Consider the following 6,288-nt stretch of genomic DNA (forward strand, 5'->3'; position numbering starts at 1 on the left):
GCACAGAGACAGTAAGATTAGAAAAGACATTTTAGGGAGGAACACTGTGAGAAGATGTAGGTATGTTACTGTACTGTTGATGTAAAACAAGTCTTGACAACAGAAGAGGAATATTAGAAGGAGAAAACAGCCTTTGGCAATCATAAGGGAAATAAATAATGTTTTACTTATAAACCACAGTGTAAAATAAAGACTGAAGGCTTGCGGCTAGTTTCTTTCTTTCTTTCATTTTTTTTTTTACAGAAAAATTGGCCGTTGGTTCATTAAATAATGTCACAACTCTCAACAAAAACAGTACAAGTACAGCTCAGTCATCAAATGCGCATTTTCACCACACTGCGTCAGGCGAATTGCACTATAATTGTGGAAAAAGTTTTTATTCCGCCCTTCATTACACTTTAATTAGTTGTCCAACCTGAACTCCAACAATGGCACTGCTAAGCAACCTCGTTTTCTAAATCATGTGAAAAAAGCAGTGCTCTCTACAGTGTCATGGCTTATTTAAGCATCCGATAAAGACAAAATCCAAAAAGGTTGGCCATGGTAAGTCATCAAAAAAGGACTGTTCACTCTCAAATGTATTTTAGCATTTAAAATGTTTAAAAATATTTAAGAGAAAATATACAGCATCTCTGTTTTTTGGTCTGTGCACTGACATATGACAACGCGCAGTGTAATGTCTTTCTCTGTTCTGTTTCTCAGGCTCGTCTCCAAAGCCATCTTTACACAACAGCTGATTCTGTCTCTTTTGAGCGCAGTAACTGTGAATGCTCTGAGTAACAGTGGCACAGTATGAATATGTGAAGCACGCCACAGTGATTCACCTTTCAAGGCTCTCTCTCTTTGGATATGGGCCATTCAGACTACAGCAGATGTGTAGATGGCAAATAGCAGCTTACAAACAGAGGTGGACATAGTTCATAGAGTCTAACATTATAGAAAGATGCCAGTGTTTCCACCACAGCCCCCTATTCAACTTCTCTTCTTTCACTGAAACTTCTTATATTGAAAGTTCACAATACCATGACAAACCAGCGGACTGATGTGTTTTAATGGGGGGTTTTTTTCCGTGGCAACAGTGCACTGTTTGTAAGCATGCGGTTCATGTTGCGCTTTCTTCAGTATTTATCCCATGACCCATATATTTATAATAAATATGCTGCACTATATTACACAGCTAAAAGTACATATTAACAGATGCATTGGCACTCAGAAAATGAAAGGAAACACTAAGTACAGAATTGTTTCATTAAAAATCAGCCCTTTCTGCTGGTTGGAATTGATGAATATGATAACATAGGGATATTAGCTACTTTTACTAACTTTATTAGATCATTTTCATTCTTAAAAAGGTATAAATGGGTAATGTCCTTTGCTTTTTCAGTGTGTCCAGCCACCAAAAGCTGCTTTTACCTGACCACTATGGTACAGTAGAATCAACATGGGGAAATTGTTTCACTGTTTGGCTTAAACCATCAGTGTGGGTCAGTGATGGAGGGCATGTTTGAGAACAATTCAGGCACTTGCTTTCAAAGGACAAAAAAAAAACAGGGAGCACAGAGACAGTAAGATTAGAAAAGACATTTTAGGGAGGAACACTGTGAGAAGATGTAGGTATGTTACTGTACTGTTGATGTAAAACAAGTCTTGACAACAGAAGAGGAATATTAGAAGGAGAAAACAGCCTTTGGCAATCATAAGGGAAATAAATAATGTTTTACTTATAAACCACAGTGTAAAATAAAGACTGAAGGCTTGCGGCTAGTTTCTTTCTTTCTTTCATTTTTTTTTTTACAGAAAAATTGGCCGTTGGTTCATTAAATAATGTCACAACTCTCAACAAAAACAGTACAAGTACAGCTCAGTCATCAAATGCGCATTTTCACCACACTGCGTCAGGCGAATTGCACTATAATTGTGGAAAAAGTTTTTATTCCGCCCTTCATTACACTTTAATTAGTTGTCCAACCTGAACTCCAACAATGGCACTGCTAAGCAACCTCGTTTTCTAAATCATGTGAAAAAAGCAGTGCTCTCTACAGTGTCATGGCTTATTTAAGCATCCGATAAAGACAAAATCCAAAAAGGTTGGCCATGGTAAGTCATCAAAAAAGGACTGTTCACTCTCAAATGTATTTTAGCATTTAAAATGTTTAAAAATATTTAAGAGAAAATATACAGCATCTCTGTTTTTTGGTCTGTGCACTGACATATGACAACGCGCAGTGTAATGTCTTTCTCTGTTCTGTTTCTCAGGCTCGTCTCCAAAGCCATCTTTACACAACAGCTGATTCTGTCTCTTTTGAGCGCAGTAACTGTGAATGCTCTGAGTAACAGTGGCACAGTATGAATATGTGAAGCACGCCACAGTGATTCACCTTTCAAGGCTCTCTCTCTTTGGATATGGGCGCATTAGAGAATGCAAAAGCTCTTCATATGCTTCTCACATAACTCTGTCATTTTTATTAGGAGCACATGGCCCTCACAGACTCCAAGAATCAACCCGCTGAATTTATGCGAACATTTCAATTGTTATTGCACCTCGTGGCACAAGCCAGCTGTGATGATCAAATGAATTCTTCACACAAAGTGCTTGTCTTCCTCTCTGAAAAACTATTTACATAACGTAATACCAGCCCTTCCCCAGAGAGCGACCTAAACTGGCAGCCTTAAGTGGCGGTGCAGTCTGAGGGCAAAGTGAGCCGAACTGCCCCTCCACCCCCTGTAGAAGCAGAAAAGGCTGCTGAGTTGGGTCCATTGGCCTCCATAGTGAAGAGCTTGCAGGCTCGGGGAGGGACATATTCTGGGGCTGGAACGGTGGCATTGGCAGCAGTGGCAGGAGCCTCTCTTTCGGGGATGGAGGCTTGAGAGGAGCAGGGTGAGTTGGTGGGGCTAAGCTGCACGGCTGTGGTGTCCTGCATTGTGTGCTCACTGGTCTCAATTTCAAACGCCGCCCCTCCACCCAACCCCCCTCCACCCCGACCCATGAATCCCAAACCGCCACCTCCTTTGGACCGACGAGAGCTCTGAGGCGGAGGCAAGCGACTGCAGATGCAACAAGCCCCGAAGAAGGAGAATGCCACCAGCAGGAGTATAGGCCCGATGATGATTGGGGGATTGCTAGAGGGCACAAGTGTGCTGAAGGCGAAGGCACCCACTAAGGTGATGTTGATGCCTGCCAACATAATGCACAATCCACACGCGCAGCAGAGGGCTGGAGAAGGCAGACCCTGAGGACGGGAATTCCGCTTCTTGCGGGTCTGCATTTCCTTTTTGGGCACTGATGTGCCAGAACTCTGTTCGCTACAAACCATATTGGCAAGGTTCACAGATACAGCGTTGCTGCCACAACCCCACTCACACCTGCCGTGTCCTTATCAGCAAATTGTTGGAAAAACACATTTCTTCTTCATGAGTGCTTGCTTCACACACACTATGAATGCAACCTGTAGTGCAGAAACAAAGAGTGAGTGTCATACTTTATAGTAAACTGCAGGTATTATCAGAAATTTACCATAACAAGCATTACAAGATGCCATTACTGAGTTGTTATTAAAGTTGGCCCTTTCAGCAACTGGGGTCAATAATAACTGAGCACATAAAGTCAAAACACCATCAGGGTAACACACTTAACAATCAAATATTTTAATGAACATTAACCAAATAACATAAAGTGCAACATAAATACTCCACTGATAACAGGATAAGAAGAAACAAATGTATTAATTAAAATCTAAACAAATGTGATTGCTTCTACAGGGAATTCTGGGAATGCCCCATACTTTTGTTTTTACTTATAAAAAAATTTATATACTAATATTGTGTGTGTGTGTGTGTGTGTGTGTGTGTACATGTTTATCTATCCCGGTGGGGACTTAAACCTGAATACACACTGACTCATGGGGACTCGTGTCACCATGGGGACCTAAATTGAGGTCATACAGACCTCAGCTTATAGATCATACAGAATGAGTTTTTGAGAATGTAAAAATGCAGAAAGTTTTCTTTGAGGGGTAGGTTTAGGTGTAGGGTTGGTGTAGGGCGTCAGAATATTCGGATTGTACAGTATAACAATTATATGACAGACAGACAGACAGACAGATAGATAGATAGATAGATAGATAGATAGATAGATAGATAGATAGATAGATGCTGTTATTTTGAACTTTCTTTTCATCAAAAAATCCTAACAATATGAATCAGCAATGGCTGCTGTTAATTCAGCTTTGCCATACTGGCAAGAAATTACATTTTAAAATATATTCAAATAGAAAACAGTTATTTTTAACTATAAAAATATTTCACAATATAACTGTTTTTATTTTATTTTTTTACACCAACGGTAATGTATATATATATATATATTCTATGATAAATTATAAAGTAATTTATTTCCCCATAATTTATTTTTAAATTTATTAGTGTCTTGTAACAAAATAACTTAGTCAGGTAACTGTCAGGTAACAGTCAATTAACTGGTTTTACTGTAGCATTTATACCAGTACATGGTACCATTAAAAAAAATGGCATTGAATAGCTCATTACTCAACAGTCATGACACTCAAAAAAAAGGATGTTTTCACACCATTTGCTCTTATATGCAACTGTAGCCTGCTTCACAACACCAATGTCACATTTTAGCCTTTACACCAACGGTAATGTATATATATATATTCTATGATAAATTATAAAGTAATTTATTTCCCCATAATTTATTTTTAAATTTATTACAGTGTCTTGTAACAAAATAACTTAGTCAGGTAACTGTCAGGTAACAGTCAATTAACTGGTTTTACTGTAGCATTTATACCAGTACATGGTACCATTAAAAAAATGGCATTGAATAGCTCATTACTCAACAGTCATGACACTCAAAAAAAAGGATGTTTTCACACCATTTGCTCTTATATGCAACTGTAGCCTGCTTCACAACACCAATGTCACATTTTAGCCTACTTTCTGAAGCAAACTTAGAAAGCTAATAATTTCAGACAATAACCGTTTAAATATTGTGTTATTAGCTGTGGTACTAACAGGAGCAATGAGCATCAATGCTGGTTTCACCCCCACCGGATGTGACAGCCCACGAGACGCTTAAATGTGGTTAAAGACGACCGTTAAAAAAAAGATATGGTGCTGAGCTATATAAACACATGCAGTGGTTTAGAAACATTATCAGCGTCTCCTCATGAACAAGAAAAGGTCTTACCGCTTAGTCGAAGTCCAGAGAAATGATTACACAGGCTTGATGAAGGAGGTCTCCGGGTACGCATATTGTGTTATTAGCTGTGGTACTAACAGGAGCAATGAGCATCAATGCTGGTTTCACCCCCACCGGATGTGACAGCCCACGAGACGCTTAAATGTGGTTAAAGACGACCGTTAAAAAAAAAGATATGGTGCTGAGCTATATAAACACATGCAGTGGTTTAGAAACATTATCAGCGTCTCCTCATGAACAAGAAAAGGTCTTACCGCTTAGTCGAAGTCCAGAGAAATGATTACACAGGCTTGATGAAGGAGGTCTCCGGGTACGTGCGAAATCTGTCGTTTCCTTTAAGTCGAAAGCGCCGTCCTAAAAAGCATATGATGTCTTTGAAGGGGTTCGCCTGTCACCGCTGCCCGACTCATATAAAGATCAATAGGCTACTGCTGACACTCAATACACGCCCGTCGCGCTCCACGCGTTAATGGGTTCGGCTCTCAGATTCTGAGTGACAGTAGTTCTCTCATTTAACGACTATATTTCTTTTACAAAACCAAATGATACTAAGCATTAAGTGTTATACTATTTTCCTTTCGTGTTGGCAGTAACAGGTTGCACAGAAGCCCGTGTGTTGATCAGTGGTGGTGTGAATGAGCGGGTGGGCATGTGTGCATGTGTTCATTGAGTGTGTAGGGAGGAGGGACCCTTTCTCTCATCATCAGCTATGTCCACAGCTCATAGTGCTCAACATCTCTTTATGATAGCAGGCCAAACTACCACACCAAAAAGTGTTACAAAACCATTACAAATATCACTGACAAAATACCATAATTATAAGAACTGCAATAAAATTGTTATAACATACCATTAGTTACCAAAAATTTAAACATTTTACAAACTTAAAACAAAAAATCTAAATTTAAAAGAAAATGTAATATATATATATATATATACAGTGTTGGGGGTAACGCATTACAAGTAACGCGAGTTACGTAATCAGATTACTTTTTTCAAGTAGGTAACGCATTACTTTTTAATTTACAAGAGAATATCTGAGCAAACCTTCTGACCTTCGATGATCC

General features: G+C 39.1%; 1 protein-coding gene across 1 annotated transcript; it reads right to left on the reverse strand.

Annotated features, from left to right (window-relative positions):
• Positions 1-1,943: 1,943 nt before the first annotated feature.
• On the reverse strand, positions 1,944-5,270 carry LOC107553245 (uncharacterized). The gene is made up of 2 exons (XM_016235415.1): positions 5,210-5,270; positions 1,944-3,446 (listed from the first exon to the last, which is right to left on the reverse strand). The coding sequence occupies exon 2, from the start codon at positions 3,312-3,314 to the stop codon at positions 2,670-2,672; it is 645 nt and encodes a 214-aa protein (XP_016090901.1). The 5' UTR covers positions 3,315-3,446; positions 5,210-5,270; the 3' UTR covers positions 1,944-2,669.
• Positions 5,271-6,288: the final 1,018 nt, after the last annotated feature.

Source organism: Sinocyclocheilus grahami, unplaced genomic scaffold (assembly GCF_001515645.1).
Source record: "Sinocyclocheilus grahami isolate Dianchi unplaced genomic scaffold, SAMN03320097.WGS_v1.1 scaffold467.1, whole genome shotgun sequence".
Taxonomy (NCBI): domain Eukaryota; kingdom Metazoa; phylum Chordata; class Actinopteri; order Cypriniformes; family Cyprinidae; genus Sinocyclocheilus; species Sinocyclocheilus grahami.

What these genes read in the sequence shown, in the direction of transcription:
- LOC107553245 (XM_016235415.1), bottom strand. Translation starts at nt 3,314, where the DNA reads ATGGTTTGTAGCGAACAGAGTTCTGGCACATCAGTGCCCAAAAAGGAA.